This window comes from Geotrypetes seraphini, chromosome 19 (assembly GCF_902459505.1).
Source record: "Geotrypetes seraphini chromosome 19, aGeoSer1.1, whole genome shotgun sequence".
NCBI classification, from domain to species: Eukaryota; Metazoa; Chordata; class Amphibia; order Gymnophiona; family Dermophiidae; genus Geotrypetes; species Geotrypetes seraphini.
In genome coordinates, this window is record NC_047102.1 from 27850664 (window position 1) to 27870020 (window position 19357).

General features: G+C 42.3%; 1 protein-coding gene across 15 annotated transcripts in view; it reads left to right on the forward strand.

Annotated features, from left to right (window-relative positions):
* SOX6 (SRY-box transcription factor 6) overlaps positions 1–19357 on the forward strand; it is a 945693-nt gene that overhangs the window by 613707 nt on the left and 312629 nt on the right. For all 15 annotated transcript variants that reach the window (XM_033928339.1, XM_033928344.1, XM_033928338.1 and 12 more), the window contains 2 exons: positions 6734–6906; positions 16009–16077. In XM_033928339.1, the coding sequence (XP_033784230.1) occupies positions 6734–6906; positions 16009–16077 (242 nt within the window). The remainder of the gene's footprint in view (positions 1–6733; positions 6907–16008; positions 16078–19357) is intronic.

Below are 19357 nucleotides of genomic sequence, written 5' to 3' on the forward strand. Positions count from 1 at the left end.
AGGACCCAGGCTCATAAGCCACTCTAAAGGTGACGGGACTAAATCGCGCGAGACAACGGTGCGCCGACAACTGAGCGCAAGGTTAATGGCGTGCCGAAGAAAAACACTATTTTAAAGGGCTCCGACTGAACTTTTTCCCTAAAAAACAGGCAAAAAATTTGGTTTCAAGTATAATGAGGGGGGTTACAACCCCCCAAACCCTCCACAATGCCAGCGCAATGTCTTTTAAGTAAAATAGGGGGGTTCCCCACCAACACCCCCTGTCGGAACCCTTTAAAATAGTGCTTTACTTTGGCGCGCCGTCAACCTTCCACCAACACCCCCTGTCGGAGCCCTTTAAAATAGTGCTTTACTTCGGCGCGCCTTCAACCTTGCGCTCAGTTGTCGGCGCGCCGTTGTCTCGCGCGATTTTGTCTATGAACCCACTCTAACTACTGCATTTATGAAGGAAAGCTTGAGGCCACCAAAACCCTACTATATAGATGCCATATAGATGCCACCTGCAGCCATAAGGGCTATTGGGGTGGGTATAGCAAGTTGGGGGGGAATTTTGGAAGGTTCATTTTATGTCCCATTCTCCCTGACGAGCTCAGAATGGGTTACAAAGTTAAGATACATAATGCGTAAACAAACAGATTGTGAATTTACAAGTGTACAGCAGTGCCTTCTAAGGTGCCCCACTGCTCTGTTGACATGTCTGTATAGCCTAGTCCATTACAATGCTGGTCCCTTCCATGTCCAAATGGTCTGGATAGGGACGTTTTTAATTTGCACGTTTTTGTGGTTGATAAAGGCCAACAAAGTCAGGCATCCTAAGCTTGGATATCCTGATGGCCAAGACATCCAAATGGGTTATTAAAAAAACAACAACACACATTTGGACGTCCAGTGATTTTGAAAATGGCCGTTTCGCCACCACGACCTTTGAACATCTTGTGAGAAATGCTCAAAATTGGATTTAGATGTCCTATTGATAATGCCCCTCGTGTGTCTAAGCTTTATTTTGCAAATGGCCGCTTGCTTATATAGCACATATTTGAAAGAGGGGAATCCCAAGGGTTAGAATACAAAACTGTGTAAATTGCATGCATCCCTGCCACATTTAGACTCATGCCCTTACATCAGCTCTATGAGTGACTAAATTTTAGGTGCATTGATAGCTAGCTGACTAAACTAGTATTCAATGATGGAACTTAGGTGCCTAGGTTCCTTTTATAGACAAGATTCCTATCCCACACCCTCTGGCACCTAAATTGCTGGTACCCATATATAGATTTGTCTCCTAACTACCTATCACATTTTAATAAAAGATCTTATATGCCTATTAAATACAGAGGTAAATGTGTATATATAGTTTTCCAAAAGTGGCTTTTAAAGCAAAGTTATGTGTATTTTGGTCTTGAAAATCCAGTAGTCTCCATACAGTGAAAAGTATGCACATAACTTTTTACCAATGTTGGCAGTGTTAAACATACCATCTCACTAGGAAGAAACATTTATATTTATAAGAAAATAACAAAACATTTAAAATGGGTCTGCATTGTGCATTTTAGCAGAAGTCAGCAGCAATAAGCCTATTCTGTAGTTCAGACAATACAAATGAGTTATTTTGGAAGTCAATGTGCTTACGATGTGCTCTGTTGGCTAACAAGCAATAGTTTACCGTTCTGAGATCCCTCACGAGAATGGTATAGAACAGTGTCTCGCAAACTGTCGAACTGCCGCACACTAAATGTAGTGGCCGTAGCTCGAGGCATCTGGAAGCGTGTAGACGTTGACACAATGATGTCACGTGCATGCGTGATGTCATTGTATTGACGTCCACGCATGAACGATGTCATCACGTTGATGTCCGTGCTTGCAAGAAGGCCCTCTAGACGGGCCCAGTGGGGGATGCCGGCAGGGAAGACTCGCAGAGGGAAGGAGAGGTGCTGGTCCTGGCTGATTGCTCACAGGATGTGCCTCTCAGTACGAGAGGCACGTCCTGTAGGCAGTCAATCGACGCCTCTCCTCCTCCCCAGCGTCTCGCGGCACACTGAAATGTCAGGAGGCACATAGTTTGCGATACACTGGTATAGAAAATTGAATGGATAAATAAGAACTGCCATACTGGGACAGACCGAAGGAGATGTCAGTAGATGGAACCTAAGCATAGTACCGGGCAGAGTTTTGGGTTCTGGCCCAGAAATAGCTAAGAGGAAGGAAAATTTACTAGATGGGCCATTTGGCATTTATCTGCTGATGTGTTTCTACTATGTCCATCAAGCTCAATATCCTGCTTCCAACAGTGGCCAAGCACCTAGCTAGATCCCAAATAGCAAAACAGATTCTATGCTGCTTATCCTAGGAATAAGCAGTGGATTTCCCCAAGCCATCTCAATAATGGCCTATGGACTTCTCTTTTAGGAAATTGTCCAAACCTTTTTTAAACCCTGATAAGCTAACTGATTTCACCACATTCTCTGACAATGAATTTCAGAATTTAATTACATGTGTGAAGAATAAACAGAATGGTATACAAATGGAAATGATGAACAAATAAAAGAGAGTATGCTTCAAAAGGCAGAAACTTGTTCTATTTCCTCATTTATATAGTCAAACTTCATTTGGAGTCATAACTACATATGTATGTCCCTCTTTAATATAAGAGCATAAGAATTGCCGCTGCTGGGTCAGACCAGTGGTCCATCGTGCCCAGCAGTCCGCACATGCGGTGGCCCCCGGGTTAAAGACCAGTGCTCTAAATGAGTCCAGCCTCACCTACGTACATTCCAGTTTGTTCAACTTTGTCTTGAATTCCAGTTGTGTTTAATCTTGTCTGTCATTTCTCCATCAATTTTTTCGGACTGCCCTGGGGGTTGATAGTAGATGCCGATCTTCGTTTCCGTTCCATTTGTTCCTGGAATTTTGGCCCATAGACTCTACCTTATTTTTCGTTTCTGGTGTGTTCTCACTGGTAGACTCAATTCCCTCCTTGATGTATAGGGCAATACCCCCACCTTTTTGACCTACTCTGTCTCTGCAGTATAGCTTGTATCCCGGTAGCACAGTGTCCCAGACATTTTCCTAGTTCCAGCATGTTTCTATGATGCTGATGATGTCAAAGTTATCTTTTTGTGCCTTAGCTTCCAATTCCCCCATCTTATTCCTTAGGCTCCTTGCGTTCGTGTACATACACTTGAGTTTGTGGCCTGTTACTTTCTTGCATTTCCTTCCCTCTTGTGTCCCTCTCGATCCATCAGGATTTCTGTCTTGCCTATGATCCAGTGAGTCTTCCCCGCTATCTTCCTGCATGGTATCCCAAACCATCGACTCTTGGTCAACTGTCGGCTTTCCCCTTCTTCCTAGTTTAAAAACTTCTCAATTTCTCTCAGAAGTCACACCCACCACATCCATAACATTAGGTTTTTTGGATGTTTTAAGAAGGGGTGTGAAATATATATGCGTGCATTACTTTGTGTAAATGAAAAATGACTGTCTAGTATAACTAATCAAAACGAATGTGTATTTCTTGCCAATCAGCAATGCAATACAGTTGTATTGTATCAGACTTATACAATAGTATCCCTCTTGTTCTGGGGATCTATTCTTATTACTAAGTGCTCTTTTGAGGCTGAGCTACCAACAGACCGATGTAAGTTAAATCCAATATTATTGTTTGACTGTAAGAGAATTATACATGTGTAAAAGAATTTGCATGCAGAGTTCAAAGGTATGCAAGATGTAACTGAATGAGTATGTGGGAGTGAGATATTAACCCTGTAAATGTAAATGAAACCAGTCTCCGAAAAGGATAAAGGAGAATGTTGAATGCTCTGAAGTGTAATGTATGCATCGAAACAGCCCAAGGTGGTTTTGGAAGGTGAGCTGTAGTATGAAAGTTGAAAGGGGACAGATTTAAAATGAATGCTAGGAAGTTCTTCTTTACCCAACGAGTGGTGGACACCTGGAATGCGCTTCCAGAGGGCGTAATAGGGCAGAGTACAGTACAGGGGTTTAAGAAAGGATTGGACAATTTGGATCTAAGTGATCGGGTGGGGGTAAAGGGTATCAAGATTCTGTCAATACAGGAGGGAGATTTATAAAGTATTGTGACTAGACATACCTTGTAAGTAATTCGGTGTACCATCGGCAGCTAATGAGATTTTTTGAGAAGTGGTTTTCTCGGGAGGAGATGGAGGGTGGAGGAGAGAATTGCCAAAGGGAGGTGTGGACGATTATTCGCAGAATTTTGGGTTGTCTTTAAAACCAAATGTTATGGTGTTTTGGAACCTTGAAACGGGGTGGGTGATTATTGGAGAATACAATATATAATCGCCTACCTCCAATAATCACCCTTTAATAACAATTTTTTTTAAACCTGATAATTTACTGCAATTCAGCCTGCCATAAGCAAAATGAATCATGTCTGTTGAAGTATTTGCATTTCTTTTTCTCTGACACTGTAGGGTTGTGTGTTTGGTACTGGGGTCTTCCTATTGCTATCTTACAACATTATAGGACTTAAAAGCTGACATGATAATGCAGTAAAAACAGTGGTCAATTTATATGATGCCTGTTTCTGTTATGCTTGACAAGTGATCAATATAATTATTATGATAGGTAGACTCATGATTGTTTCATTGTTAGTATTCAAATTCTTTTTTGCTCCCAAATGGACCCTGGTCATTTTTCTCTTCTTTAACATTCACATATTCCTCGTTCTTTGGTAGAATGAAGTCTGTCCCAAATACTTGCATCTACTATTCCTTTCAAAAAAAACAAAAAGCTTGAGTGTCGCGTATTTTACAACCAGTTCATAAAAGGATTCTGCGCTCACTAAAGCCATGAATGGGAATAATTCTGAATTGCTCATGTAGTTAGCAATAGATGTCGGCTCTTTTAGCCCAGGTACATTGTAAGCAAATGCTCAAAAGCAGGGCACACGTGTTGCTTCCCTTTGACTGTTAGAAAATTCAAAATGTACGTGACAAAAGCGGCTGGGCTCTCTCTGCACCTGCTTTTTGTGTGGGAGCCCACAGAGAAGGAGGGCCTTTATCTTCCATCGTGGTTCTATGTTTTATGTGGATGCAGAGATTTTGCAATGTCCATATGTAAGCGGTGCCACACCCATGCGTGGCTCTTCAGTTTATAAACCTAGTTGTGTACAACAAAACTTTCTTCACTTTGGAAGTGGAAATAATCAGGGATACAGAAGAATTAATTTCTTAATCTCTCATATCAAGTCTATGTCAGAATGTGCATTTGAGCTGATGTAAATTTGACAGGGAATCTTGCTCCCCCCCCCCCTAAAAAAATGCAAAATGGGAAGTGTCTGTGTAGATTTTTGTTCTGCTGAAGCTGCCGCCAAACCACACACCCTTGTAGTTTTCCTGTTGTGTGAAATAGTGACTTTTGGAAATGATCATTTACACACGTATGCAGTATTCGTATGTAAACATGCTGTTTACACATTTACAGGAGAAGCTATCAGGATGGGCCATCGTTAGTAGCTACTGTATACTGTACGAGGGGCCGCTGAAAAGTTCTCAACCTAACCAACAAAGTTGGGCAGTCTCCATTGAGGGCTATACACTTAGAGGGGCATAATAATAATTAAAAAAAACACCTATCCCTTTTTGGCATAAGACTTTAAGCGCCCAAAGTAGGCAGCAGGGAAATGTCCATTCTCAAAAAAAAATGTCCAATGTCCTTGATATAATCAATTGAATTAAAAAAATTCAACCTCACGAAAGACCTCTTCTTGTCCGCCACATCCGCTTTCCAGATGTAATATGAACATTGGATAGTGAGTGTGGAGGGGTGAAACTGAAATTGAAATATGTATATGGGCAATTCTTGCACAAAATATTTTTTAGTAATAATACACATAATGTTAACGTTATGTTATTATATTAGAATTGAATGTGGATAGTAGCTTCTTTATAGTGTATGGGTTTAATGAATATGTATGAGATTGATGTGCATACCCTGCCTCCATTGTAGGCAAATCTCTTTAATGCTTCTTCATTGTGGCTAGGAATAGCCTAGTGGTTAGTGCAATAGCTGGGGAACCGGGTTCAATTCCCACTGCAACAACTTGGGGACTCTGGGCAAGTCGCTTAACCCAAGTGCTAAATAAGTATCCCTTTCATTGTAACTACAGAAAGGCAGCAAATCAAGTCCCATTCCCTGTTCCTGAAAACCTGAGTGGCAAGGGGGTACTCAAGGACCAACTTGGGAAACACTGGTCTAAGAGACTTCTTTCCTGTAGTGTCTCTATGAGAAACTCTGACCAATCAATATTCGCTCTCGGTTGTCAGCGTGTTTTCATATGTTGACCACTACAGGCTGAATTAGACCCAGATAGTGCTGGGCCATATCTGGATATTTGCATGGATATTTGGGTCTTTGGCAACTCCCAGAAATGATCAGGGTCCAGCTGATATCCAGATCACTAACAAGGCATAGTTAGGATTGTTTCGTATCTGGTTCTACTTGCCCGATTAGTTATCTGGATATCAATGCTATTAACTGGGTAGGAACCTCTCCTGCCATATTAAATAACCCTGACAATCTATTCCTTAAGGAATTGGGCTTAAGCTTGAAGCTACGATTCATAGTTAAGACAACGTCTAATCCATCTTTCAGCTGAAGGAAACTGTCAGGAGCTGGAATTCTGTGTAGATTTTATATATATTTTCTGTTGTACCTTGAATGTTTATACTGACAGTAGCTTATCCTTTCCGTGTAGGTACACCAGAGAGTTTGGCAGAAAAAGAACGGCAGCTTTCCACGATGATCACCCAGCTAATCAGTTTGCGGGAGCAGCTCCTGGCTGCGCACGATGAACAGAAAAAGCTGGCAGCTTCGCAAATCGAAAAACAGCGGCAGCAAATGGACCTTGCGCGCCAACAGCAGGAACAGGTGAGACTGGTTTTAGATTGAAAAAGGCCTTTTTGTTTGGAGCCCTATTGCGCAAATATTTTTAAAATGTCTGAAATCAGATAGTGAATATTGCTGAGTTATACTTGATATGTGGACATGGAAACAGCCCTTGAAGAAATGTGAAGGAGCATTTTTCGATATGACATCTAAATCTGACTTTAGACATTTTGGGAACATGCACAAAAACAGGCCCATTTTCCAAACTGCAAGACATCTATCTCTTTTGGGGGGGGAAAGTGGATATGTCTTTTTGAACAATTTTCAGCAAAAAAAAAAAAAAAAAAGACGTCCGAAACAAAAACACCCAGGAGAAGGCATTGGGATGTTGGAAGGGCAATGGTGTAGTGAGGGTGAGACACACCCAGGTCAGTGGTGCCCCTCCCCTTCCCTCTTCTCCGTCCCCTGCCCCTCCCCCATACCTATTTAACGTTCACAGCACGAGCAGGAAGTGAAGTCAGAGGAAGAGCCGATGCTGGCGCGAGCAGCAGGTTTGGGTTGCTGCTCGAGCTGGGAGCGTTGAAAGATATGTGGGAACGGAAGGGGTACGTGGTAGTGGGGGTGGGGAAAGAACAGGGAGGGCAGAGAGGAGGACAGGCGCCAGAACCCCCACCAAGACAGCACCTGGGGCAAACCAGCTCCATACTTCCCTTACTACGCCACTGAGGAGTGGCCAGGTTACAATCGTTGCAAGAGAGGTTGCGGGAAACAACAGATTTGCTTCGATGACCCCAGTGTTAAAACGACTTCATTGCTTGCCTGTTAAACGGAGGGTGTGGTCCAAAGTTTTGATGATGGTACCTCGGGAATTATATGGGCAGGCACCTTGGTCCTTTCATCGGGTGTTGGCTGTGTTATTTTATTTGTTTCAAAATTTATTACTTGCGCCATCCTCTAGTTCTGTGCGAGTTACAGAATAACATTCATAATTAAAACACAAAGCGCAAGGTGTCACGCACATTGCACGACAGCACTGAAAAATAACTGCTTTTTAAACAGCTTATTTACTGTCTGGCAATCAGGAAGAAAAGCTGCGTCTGAATAACTCCGTCTTCAGTAACGTTCTAAAATTTAGCAAAGTTGATGCTTTCTGTACTTCAAAAGGTAGATTGTTCCATAATACTGCACCCGTTGTTCGTCGACAGACCCCAGATTTTACCTGTTTCAAGGGTACCTCCAAATATAGTTGGTCCTCTGAACGCAATTTCCTCACTGGTTGACATTCGGTGAAAATGCCACTTACTGCTGATTGACATTGTAAATGAACTAATTTAAAGATCAAGCACAGCGCCTTAAATTCACCTGGGAGGAAGTTAAGATCTACAAAACAGCTGTGCGGTTGATGACAGATACCGTACATCAAGGCTGCCCAAGTCCGGTCCTCGAGATCTACGGGCAGGCCAGATTTTCAGGATATCTGCAATGAATATGCATGAGAGAGATTTGCCTGCACTGCTTTCTTGGTATGCAAATCTCTCTCATGCAGGTTCATTGTGGATATCCAGAAAACCTGGCCTGCCAGTGGATCTCGAGGACCGGACTTGGGCAGCCCTGCCGTACATTATGTAGCCGTGTCAGTCAGCTTTTTCAGTGGCAGCTGCAAAATTATGGAATGGGTTGCCAGACACTCTAAGCAGCAATATAGACCATTTTTGAAGATGACTTAAAACCCATTTGTCTGCTCAAGGTTCATCTAGATCAGGGGTGTCCAATGGCGGTCCTCGAGGGCCGCAATCCAGTCGGGTTTTCAGGATTTCCCCAATGAATATGCATTGAAAGCAGTGCATGCAAATAGATCTCATGCATATTCATTGGGGAAATCCTGAAAACCCGACTGGATTGCGGCCCTCGAGGACCGACATTGGACACCCCTGATCTAGATTGCCCAATGTCTTTGCAGCAGCCCTGAGCGGGGCTGTGGCTCAAATAAATTTTTACCCCACACTGCACAAGAGACTAGGTAGCTTGGAGGTTAAAGATGGAAATTGGTTTGTTTGGCCTCATCAATAACCAAGGTGTTCCTCTGACTCTTTAGTGAATGAATACTTTGCATAGTTTAAAGCCTTCTTTCTTCACAACAGAGCATTCAAGTTCAAAGATAAGCCATCAGTGACGTTCCAAAATACAGTCGAACCTCGGTTTGCGAGTAACGCGGTCTGCGAGTGTTTTGCAAGACAAGCAAAACACTCGAGCAAACTTTAACTCGCAAAATGAGCGTTGACTCGATAAACGAGCGCAACCCACGCCAGCACCGCCACCTTGCCCATGCCGCATCCAGCTCCGCCGGAAACAGGAAGCGCAATCAAAATGGGGTGGAGCTTGGCAGAGGGCATGGACTCATTGGCGGGCTGGGAAACGGAGAGCGCCGAGGAGGCGGGACGCCGGGGGTCCTCCGTGGGAGAGAGACCTTCATCGTCCACCGGGAGAGGCAGCGAACAGCGGCAGAATCCTCCCCAAGAGAACTGGAGGAGCCGTGCCGATAGGTCCGTGGCCGAGGCAGCCGTGGAGGCGTCGCTAAAGATACAACTCTGGTAATTAATGAGACGAGTTTTGGGGGATGTGGAACGAATCGGCCCAGTTTCCATTAATTCCCATGGGGAAATTTGCTTTGTATTGCGAGAATGGTTCTGGGATGAATTATGCTTGCAAACCAAGGTACCACTGTATTTCTAGGAGATGTAAGCATCAAACATATGCTTTCCATAGGCATTGCTCCTCTGCCTCGGAGCGCAGCAATTCAACAAAGCTTCTATACAGCAGACGTCCCTTGGGCCTTACATCAGACTGATCCAAATTAATGTGCAGTTTTTAGGAATCTGACATTATTACTGGAATTATCTTTTCTGTTAAATGTGTTTTATAGAGGTACGGAGCGATATACGCTCTGTTGATTTTAATGAGTTGTGACTTGTGGTATTTTATGTGCTTGAATATTTGCCCACATGCAGGAATATGGACTCATCCCCTAATGGAAAATAATATAAAGGAGCACTGTAAAATCTCCAAAGTTAGAATGTCATTTAGCCATCCAGAGACGACACAGTAATTAACTATTGACACTTGTGAATAAGCTGGCACAAATTAATCTTGACACATTTGCAGACGAGTGATATCTTACAGTGAACACTTTGTAATTATATTTCAAAATGAAAATTAAATGACACTTAAAACTAGGTTGTCATGCCCAATGAAGCGAGTTTGTAGCTCAACCAATTGCCAAATAAAATTGAGAATTTGAGCCACATGGTGCTTGGGTGCCTATACATCTAGAGTGTAAGGTAATTGCCTAACGACGTTTAAGATGCATGGCTTACACAATGGCATGCTTTAGCAATACTCGCCACACATTGTGTGCTTTGTGATCCTTTCACGGGCACTTTCAAAGATCCTTCACCCTTTTTATATGTTGTTTTAATCTGCTAAGCTGATAAATGCACATATTTTTCCATTTAAGAGTTCTTAAAAATCACACTTCAAATTGCGTTCCTTTAGATATGTAGACGTTGCTCCCTGAACTGCTTAGCCTTTACCTCACAACTACTCTAACTCCAAAGACAGCAAAACAGTGATGTCCGTAATGAATAAACTATATCAGTAGAGAGGGAGCAAGACCATGTTACTCCTACAAAAATCAAATGAACTGTGGGGGGGGGGGAGGGGGAAGCCTTGAGATGAGATTATTGCTTTATAATGATAATGAATGTTGAAAATAATAGAGCTTTCCTTCTCGATCTATCTGCTCTCCTCACTTGGATTTCAGGGCTCTGTTACTTCTTATTTCTCCCATGGCACTTTTAGTGCATGTTCTTGTGAATCTTGCCCCACTGCTATCCCGCTATCAGTCAGGGTACCTCAGGGCTCTGTCTTGGGATCTTTTCCCCATCTATATTCATTCCCTCAGTGCTCTGATCTCCTCCCCTGGTTTTCAGTATCACCTTTTAGCTGATGACTCCCAGATCTAGCTCTGTACTCTAGAAGTTTCTATAGGAATCCAGACTCAAGTCTCAGCCTGCCTGCCTGCCATTGCTACCTGGATGTCTCACCGCCATTTAAAACTGAACATGACCAAGGCTGAGCTTCTTATCTTTCCTCCAAAACCCATCTCTCCTCACGTTCTCTATTTCTGTGGAAAACACTCGGATCCTCCCTGTCTTGTCAGCTCGTTTTTGATTGCTCTCTCTTTCTCTGCACAGATCCAACAGACCGCTAAAGCCTGTCATTTTTTTCCTCTATAATATCAACAAAATCTGACCTCTCCTTTCTGAGCACACTCCCAAAATCTTTATCCACACTCATCACCGCTCGCCTAGATTACTGTATCTTGCTTCTCACAGGTCTTCCACTAAACCCGCTCTCGCCCCCTTCAGTCTGTTCAAAATTCTACTGCACAACTTAGATTCCACCAGTGTCGCAATGCTTACATTACCCCTCTCAAGTCGCTTCATTGGAGACCTATCCATTCACTGTGCAGCTCCTCAGTATCTTTCATCTCTCCCTATACTCATCCCTGGGAACTCCATTCAAGTGTCTCTTATCTGTACCCTTCTCCTCTACTGCAAACTCCAGACTCTGTCCCTTCTATCTTTTTGTAACATATGCCTGGAACAGACTGCTTGAGTCAGTACGCCAAGCTCCGTCTCTGGTGGTGTTCAAATCTAGGCTAAAAGCCCACTTTTTCGAAGTTGTTTTTAACTCCTAACTCTTACTTTTATCATTCCCTCTGTGAGAAAATCCCTAGCCCCCATTTGTCTTGTTTTGATTAGTTTGTAAGCTCTATTGTGTAGGGATTGTCTCATATGCTTAATATACAATGCTGCATATGTTTGGCAGCGCTATAGAAATGATAAGTAGTAGACTTTGCAAATACTCCAGGATATGCTATATTCGAGGGGTATTTTACAAAAGGCTCTGCTGAACGTTGAACTTTTTGTAAAGGGCATGCTAGGAGTGCATCTGTATTTGCTGGCATGCACAGCTACAGCCGCCATTTTACAAATAAACACATAAAAAATGAGCACCATGAACCTGACAGCTTCCACGTGGAAGTGGCGATTTTGCGCTACTTCCATAATGTAGCAATCCCAATTAAGCAATGAGGCTGCAGTTTTTAGTCTTCTTCATCTTGGAGGTAAAAATAAAACAAGGGGCGATTAACAGAGAATTACTCTCTTCATTCCAAATGCAAAGCCCTTGTCGAAAAGAGCACTTTTAAAAATTCTATGTATGTCTTTGAGCTGATGGAAAACCCGACCTTTGTAAAATAGGAAATACACATGTAAATTTTTATCCTGCCCACAGGAAGTCCAAACTACACTTCCCCCTCCGTATTCGCGGGGGTGAGGGGCAGAGCCGGCCCGCAAATATTGAAAAACCGTGAATAATATTCTGGCCGGTTCTGCCCTTATCTCCCGCTTCCTCCGGCTATTTTTAGCCCTGTGAGCCCCCCCCCCCCCCCTTAAACCTTACCTAGTGGTCTAGCGGGTTTTCAGGCAGGAGCGATCTTCCCACGCTCCTGCCCCATACAGATCCCTCACAGGAAATGGCTGCCTTGAGCTCCCGTAGTTTCTCGAGCCATTTCCTGTGAGCGATCTGCACGGAGCGTGGGAAGATCGCTCCTGCCTCGAAAACCCGCTAGACCACCAGGTAAGGCTTAAGGGGGGGGGGGGGGCTTACAGGGTTTAAAATAGCCCGAAAAATGAAAGTAATTTTTTTGTTTAAAACCGCGAATAAGTGAATCCGTAGATATGGAATTTGCGAATACGGAGGGGGAAGTGTACACTCTTACCACAAGCCCTTGAAATGTTTGTGTGGTATGGATTTCCCCATATAGATACTGGTTTTAGGAAACTGTCATATAGATGTATATTCAGACTTCACATGTTGCTATTTGCACATGGAGATGCTTCTAAAGTAACTTCCATAGTTCAAGAAGCTTTTCCTTTTATCCATGAATTTTTATTTAAACATTTCAAAACATTGTACAAAGAAGCTAACACACATAGTAAAAACTAGCAAATTAGTATCAATGAGTTAGTAAATAAAGAAAACCAGGCAAAAGAGTAAGTAAACATTGTAAGCATAATTAAGCTGTATATTCAGAAAATGTAAGCATGGATAATAAACATATTGTGAAAAAGGGTAATCAATTTTAATATAATGTAAGGATCAATACTACCATGTTTCAAAAAAAAACAAACAAAAACCCACCACCAAGTACAAAACTAGTATTTGTTGGAGAGAAGAAAATTATCCAAGGAAAGCCGGGTCTTTTTTTATGGATTGGATCACGCCCAACTTCTCTGCCAATGAGAACTCAGATTGTGAATTTGTAAAATTGATTTCTTAAGCACCACAACTAAGATGTCTAAGAGTTTGAGTTGCTTAGCATCCATGCTATCTGCCAGAGTAGTAGAGCTGAAATACAAGATGTTCTGCAGTTGCGAGGATTGACTTGATGATGTCCTAAGACTGAGTCCAAAATTAAAAAGTGCGGCGACAGTCATACAACATACATACATAGGCCCTCTCTTACGAAGATACGCTAAACGCTAACGCTTGCAAGTTAGTCTATGGACGCGTTAGTAAAAGAGAGGGGATAATGTTCCCTTATGGGATTTATAAGACCAACGTATGTTAGTAGACGGAAGGCCTGCAACTGACATATGATGAGGAGCCCATAAAGCTTGGTATGTTTGACCTGTCATCACCTAGGTTAGGCCTAAATGCTTGATGATGTTGCGTGAAGAATCTTTACGGAGGATATTAAGTTTACTACTGACAAAGTATTTTGTCCTTCTAAGGACAAAGCCAAGCTAAAGCTAAGCTAAACTAAGCAAATTGTTACCTTCCCCCTTTGTTTTTTCCCTTAAATGTAATACCTTTTCTATGACAAATGTAGTTCTTCCCCCACTACCCTATTGTGTGAAGTAAGTCCATACTTTTATCAATGATTTTAAGTAGATCGGTTGATATCCCTTGCTTCTATGTGTTTTTATGAAATTTTATATTGTAAGCCGTTTAGAAATCTGAACAAGCGGTTGGAAAAATATTTTCATAAATTTGAAACTTGATAAAGCACGTTCCACATGTAAAGCATGTTCAAGCCATAGAAAAGGAGGAGGGAGTGTGGCGTTGTGGGTTCAAATCCTGGGCTGCTCCTTGTGACCCTGGGCAAGTCACTTAATCCTCCACTACCCCAGGGACATTAGATAGGGGAAATGCTTGAATACCTGATTTGTTCTGGTTGGGCTAAAAAATTGAACAAATAAGTAGAAAATGGCTCTTATAGACTTGCGTAGGTGAATACACTTGCCCGTGTACAGCCAGCAAGAGCATTTATAAATTTACACAGTACACAAGTAGGCCGTCCTTGGAGCTTAATTTGGATGGAGTTGTGATGTAGTACACTCGTAAAGGACAATTCTGTAATCTAGGTGCTTGCATGCAAAAGTGCCAGCAGGACTCCATAGCATGTAATGGTACATGTAAGTTATGGCACATAATAGTTAGGGAGTGTAGACATGGGCAAAACATAGACAGGGCACCCAGTTCTGTCTGTACACACGTTCTTGCCACATTTAGAAACCTCCAGAAATGCCAGGTCTATGGCTGGTGTAACTGCAAGCGTGTAAGTGTTACACCTGCTGATACCGGGTTCTGCTTTGGAACCTGGGAGCCCATATAGAACAGGCCTCTGTGTTTCCTCTAGGCCAGGGGTGTCAAAGTCCCTCCTCGAGGACCGCAATCCAGTCGGGTTTTCAGGATTTCCCCAATGAATATGCAGGAGATCTATTAGCATACAATGAAAGCAGTGCATAAAAATAGATCTCATGCATATCCATTGGGGAAATCCTGAAAACCCGACTGGATTAAGAATATAAGAAGTTGCCTCCGCTGGGTCAGACCAGAGGTCCATCCTGCCCAGCAGTCTGTACCCACGGCGGCCCATCAGGTCCATGACCTATCCGATGTTCCTTGACTTGGCCCTATAATCCCCTTGTTTCTATCTGTACTCTTTCTATACCCTATCTCTACCTCTATCTGTACCCCTCAATCCCCCTATCCTTCAGGAATTTATCCAGCCGGTATTTTAATCCCTGTAGTGTACTCTGTCCTATCACAGCCTCCGGGGGCGCATTCCATGTGTCCACCACCCTCTGAGTGAAGAAGAACTTCCTAGCATTGGTTCTAAACCTGTCCCCTTTCAGCTTTCGCGAGTGCCCCCTTGTACTTGTGGTTCCCTGTAGTCTGAAGAATCTGTCCCTGTCTACCTTCTCTAAGCCTTTTATGATCTTGAAAGTTTCTATCATGTCTCCTCTAAGTCTCCGCTTTTCCAGGGAGAAGAGCCCCAGCTTTTCGAGCCTGTCAGCGGCCCTCGAGGAGGGACTTTGACACCCCTGCTCTAGGCTCTTAAATGGAGACACCAAGCAGTGCCCCCATACAGCTGACATGTATATTTGCACCCAAATGGAGCAGGCACAAATATGTGTAGTATTTATTTGTGTGTTACTAATCTAATCTAATCTTCATTTTATCTACTCCCTAAGGAGCTCGACTCGGTTTACAGTTTGTTAAAAAATGAAACATAACAAGTAAAAAACTGTGGGATAAAAACAGAAATTGGTTAGATTAGATGGATGGAAAAAGTTAGAAAAAAGTATGTTGAATTGCTTAGAATTACTATACGACAGCTAAAATCAAATTAACTATTGTGAAAACAACCATGTTTTGAAACTTTTTTGAAATTGAAATAATTGATCTACCAGTCTTAGAGAATCTGGAAGCCCATTCCAAATTCTCACCAATTTAAAAGTTAAAGATTTGCTAAGCTTCCCAGTGCATTTAATACCTTTCAGAGAAGGAAATGCTAATTTGTGAATTGTTGTAATTCTTGAATTGCAGGATCTACTGGGGATAGTTCTCAGGGCCTATATGTCTTTCATAATCTAGGTATACAACAGGTGTGCTTTTGGATACTTTTATAGATGCCCTGTTGTAAAATAACCCCCATCCCCCTAGTGCGGTTTTCTGTTTTCTAAAGTCCAGAAATTCCGTTTTGATTTCATGGTGTTGTGTTTTACACAGATTGCAAGACAACAGCAGCAGCTTCTGCAACAGCAGCACAAAATCAACCTCCTGCAGCAGCAAATTCAGGTCAGTGTGTTTGTCATGCTCCTCTCGCCCTTAAATTCGTCTTGCTGAGGACAGTAAACCAGTGAGCGGCCAGAGATAGGGTTACCATATGGCTCCAGAAAAAGGAGCGACAAATAGACCAACAAAGATGACCAATTGGTGTTCAGGAAATAGACTTGACATGATCGTGTTTCGGCCCACGAGGGCCTGCCTCAGGAGTCTAAATGTAACATATAAATAAGATATGCAATTAAAACATGAAAGTTTACAATCATCTCAACATTCATAAGGAAAAAGGAGAAGGACAAAGACTAAACTATATAAATGGAAACAATCATAAAAACATTATATATATATATATATAGTCATAAACATTCTGATTCACCGTAAATGAATTACATAAACATATAAACCTAATTAAATTGTTATTAAAAGCTTAATTACATAAATAAGCCATGACACTGTATAAAACATTTTAAAAATTCCATAGATAATACCATTGCTTTCAGTGGAAGTAAAGCTCGGATGTCTCAATCCGTCCTCCTTTTCTGGAGCCATGTGGTAACCCTAGTCCTAGAGGTTTATTCATCAATGCTGAGAAAGCTAGGACTCTGTCCTAACTGACCTGGATATTGGCACTGAATATTGATAGAACTCGCGTTCCAGTGTCGAATGTCGGTGATATCCGCATAACTTCTGGCTCCACCCAGAGATTGTCCCATAGTACCTAGATAGTGCCAGAGTGGTCAGAGAAGATTTTTGACGATATTATCCAGGTAATGCCAATCAAAGTTTGGGTATGGCTCTGAATATCAAGGGCTGGTTCTGAAAGCAGCGCGCCCCATGCCGCGTGTCAAACTTCAACAGGTGCCGCTTCCGGAATTGCGCCTTGACGGGACCCTAGGTACGATAAATGTAGGCCAAGGTTTTAGAGGCCTACATTTTTGGCACCTAGGGTCACGTCAGAATTGCGACACTGAAGTCCGGTGCTGCCCATAAGCACACCCCCTTACGGGCTTAGGTGTCAATATGCTCTGCTAGCCACTAGGGAGGTAGGCGCCAGTCGGGGAGGTTGCTTAGCGGTGACTATTTTTTTTTAAAAATTAATCAACCTTTAATTGGGTTTAAACAATGCATTCAATTACAACATCGTTTATCACTAATTAAAGCAATTAAGTTGGACGGCGGTAGGACGCCTACTACCACCTAACTTTAAGTGGTACGACGAGAATCTGGCCCTCAGTTTTTATCATAGGCAAAATATTTATTCAAATATAGAACATTTGTGACTTAAAATTGGTTTTTCAACATAGCTGATCAAAGGTGCACTGAAACACTTTATTATATATAATTACAGATATTTGGAAATGGAAGAAATATTAGAAAACAAAGTGATTAAATTCTGGTCAGTGGTCCATATGAATGGACTCATAATCTTTCAGTTAGAAAGCACAGGGGCCATTGTGGAGACAGTGCTGACAGACATCTGGAAAAGACACACTCAAAACCGACATTTGCCCAGTGAATTCAGGATGCATTGGCATGAACTATGGACTATAATCTCTTGGGGCCTCTTTTTACAAAGCCGTGCGGCAAATGCTGTGATGCCCATTCAATCCCTATGGGCGTCGGAGCATTTACTGCGTCGGCACGTGCTATTGGGCTTCATAAAAGAAGGGATTAGTAAGGACAACCTTGGTGGGGGCTGGGTTGTAGAAGAAAGTTAAGGTCTCGGGTTACCAGACCAGACGTATAGGAAAACCCAGATGTCAGCCTAGAGGCCTATGGGAGATTATATCAATCTGGCCCTGGCATGGGAAGGCAGATAGACCCTTAGTGCAGGGAGACTGTGTTAAGTATCCCTGATATGTTTTAAGTTTCCCTGATTGAATCATGACTAGCTAAAAGGTGTTAATGTCTGATTAAGAGGGTGCTTAGGACAATGGTGCACAGATCAAGCCAGAGACTTAATCCCATCACCATGCTTGCAGATGTCACACTCTCCTTTGTCAATTAAATTGACCATTGTCTCAAACAGTTTGCAAGTTCTAAACAGAAAGATACTGGGAGATACACTATTTTCTCTAGTCAGAATAAGATTCCAAGGTATAAAAGCCTGCTCTTTGCTCTATCAATGTGTCTCTTTTTCTGTCAAGCTATCAGGAGAGGGGTCTTGGCCCTCTCTCTCTCTTTCTATCTAGCTATCTCTTGGCTCTTTGCTTGGCACTCTGGTTCTGTCTTGGCTCTCCCTCTCTCTGTCTATCCTTCCCTTTATCTATGGAACACGAAGCTTAGACCATCCCCCGTTTCTCTCCCTCTCTGCCTTTCCCTGAAACTTCACACTTCCTTCTGGACTCTGTAAGGCAGCAAGACTGCTTTGCTCTCTGCTTAAGTGTAATGCTCTCTGCTTAATTGTAATGATTATAAATATTGCTTTTCTGTAAGACTATTTCTATAATATATTCTTTATGCAAACACCTCTGGCTATGCCTTCTTTATTCTACTTTCTGGTGAGTCATCGGTGAGGGAACTGAACCTGGGACCAGCGTTTGTCAGGACGCCTTTCACTTAATCCCTACCACCATACTTAATCCCATCACCATTCACTAACTGAAACTGATTGCTTTTCTTTTCCCCTATTTATATAATATATTCTTTAAACGAAACTGACACCAGACATGTCCTCTCTTTAGAGGACTGTTCAGGTGCCCGGATGGACTTTCCAAAACCTGGCAGTTTGTCCAGATTTTAGAAAGCCCCGAAGAGCTCCAGCTGCATTTACTATGCCTGCAGTTTTCTTTCTGATATGGAGTAGAGCTTCAGTCTACCTTTCATGGAGACTCATTTCAACTGGATTCTCCAGCAACAGCTTCTTGAAAGGTCTTGGGAATCAGTCAGTCAGAAGAGGAGACGACACGTGTCTGATGCAAAGTCAGAGTAGTAGTAATTTATTTTTCTAAAGAAATTTTGAATATATTTGATAGAAAGTATTGTTTTTTTGAAAAGGATATTATCTCTTTTCTTCATCTCAGTGCAGTTCTTATATGTTCTAACAGTTTTTGCCTTAGCAGCTTTTCATTGTGTTTTAAGAGTAGCCACCGGAAAATGACTTTTGTTTGCAAATCGGTGTAAGATTTCCTGGGATAGATACAGAACTCCAGTATTGTGTTCAGAAACAAGCTCGAGGACTAAAGTGTTGCTATATCTCCTAGCTTTTCATAAGAAATGTTTCCCTTAGGGTGGAACCAAACAAGATCGTTTTCTGTCGCCAAGCAGTCCTGGCACTAATTTTGAATAGTAG